The sequence below is a fragment of the Cryptomeria japonica genome, chromosome 3 (genome assembly GCF_030272615.1).
Source record: "Cryptomeria japonica chromosome 3, Sugi_1.0, whole genome shotgun sequence".
NCBI lineage: Eukaryota > Viridiplantae > Streptophyta > Pinopsida > Cupressales > Cupressaceae > Cryptomeria > Cryptomeria japonica.
In genome coordinates this window covers 378,487,348-378,489,034 of record NC_081407.1, presented here as the reverse complement: position 1 = coordinate 378,489,034, position 1,687 = coordinate 378,487,348, and the positions used below count along the sequence as shown (strand labels likewise).

General features: G+C 39.9%; 1 protein-coding gene across 1 annotated transcript; it reads right to left on the bottom strand.

Annotated features, from left to right (window-relative positions):
- Window positions 1-269: 269 nt before the first annotated feature.
- Window positions 270-1,327, bottom strand: LOC131874187 (putative germin-like protein 2-3). The gene is made up of 2 exons (XM_059217443.1): window positions 1,117-1,327; window positions 270-1,009 (listed from the first exon to the last, which is right to left on the bottom strand). The coding sequence occupies exons 1-2, from the start codon at window positions 1,325-1,327 to the stop codon at window positions 477-479; spliced, it is 744 nt and encodes a 247-aa protein (XP_059073426.1). The 3' UTR covers window positions 270-476.
- Between the last annotated feature and the right edge of the window lie 360 nt (window positions 1,328-1,687).

The window sequence follows — 1,687 nt, the reverse complement described above, 5'->3', positions numbered from 1 at the left end:
CCTAAATATATCAAATGAGGTATTCAAACATGTAGTTCTAAGTACAAAAAATGAGAATGAGGAGCAAACAATATCTTTCATTAACACATAAACGAGCATGCCCTTTGCTATGGAAGTTGTCTCACTTATTGATGCAGTAAAATCATGGATATATAAAATAAAATCAAAATATTTAAACAAATAGAATATAATAAAATCGACATCTATTATAAGAGTGCTTTGTAATTTGGAAGTTGAGAGGATGAGAGAGCGTCTAAGGAAATCGTTAGGAAACAATGGCAGATTTGCAAGCAATGTTCACGGAGGGGAAGTGCCTGGGTTAAAAACGGATGCTATGAATAGCACAAGAGGACGGCAATAACTCTAAAAAGAGAGTTTTATTCAACTGTGAGGAAAAAGAATTGGGAAGGACGGTCTTCCCACGTTGTCCAGACCAGACCGCTTGTTTGTTTTATTTAATAGAAAAAAGCAAATTCTTATGCAAATTTCTTCTGAATGTAATCGGCAAGCTCTTGGGTGATGCGGAAGGCCTTGGCCAATACGGAATCTGGGAGAGGAGGATCCGCTGCAAACAGAGAGTTGGCGATTGTCTGAGCTCCCGGAAGCTGGCTGCTCAAAGCAGCTATGGCCACCGCATTTTCATGCCCCACATTCTGCTGGAAATGCACAAGTGCCTTTGGAAACACAAACACATCTCCCTTCTCCAACGTTTTGCTGAAAAACTTGTTGGTGGTGTCAATGAAACCCACAAGAAGCTGGCCTTCCAGTAAAACAAGAACTTCAGTGGCTCTTGGGTGCGTGTGAGGAGGATTTATTCCACCCACTGCGTAATCGATACGGACCAACGATATTCCGAAGGTGTTGAGGCCCGGTATCTGCATAACATTGGCCATCGTTACATTGGAGCCCACTGCATTGTCGGTGTTCCCTGCCTGCCCAAGTCCCCCGAAGAAGAAGTCCTCTGCCGAAACATCCTTGGGATCTTTGCAAACAAACCCGTTCACCTTAACTGTTTTAATCAATTTGTTAGCAACAACTCATATCACACCATTGTATTTTAATTAATTTGTTAGCAACTCGCCTGATAAGCAAATCAAATAAAAGTTATGTACTCACCCATGCTTTCCTTGTCTGCGACGCAGAAATCTTGCAAGGGATCGGAATCCGCTGCCATGACATTATCACTGTACCAACATATCAATAGGGAAAGTCCCAACGTGAAGTAAATCATGCGGTTACCCATTATAAATAGAGACACAGAAGAATCAGACAGAAAAGCTCGGGATATGAATGTGTAGTCGAATTGTGTATTACAATCCCATAACATGTCTATTATATAGCGGGAAAATTAACTACTCTGCGAGGACTAATTCATGTTGACGTAATTGATTAATTATAATATAGTTTCTGTGTTGGGACTAATTCATGTTGACGCAGTCGTTAATTATTATAATATTATATGTTTGCAGAGTTGGTGCTCTTTATATTAAGTTGGGGTGACTACGTAAGCCCTACGACATATAGTTATCGAAGCTACCGTAGACGGATTCTCCTCATTCTTTTGGTAACGTAGAATCAGCAAATTCAAAGGAAATAATATATTGATTATTCTGAGCCGCCAGCGAATTGGCTAAAAAGGAAAATTTCTTACCTACTGTGTATTTTACTTATCTCTCTAGATGTAAAT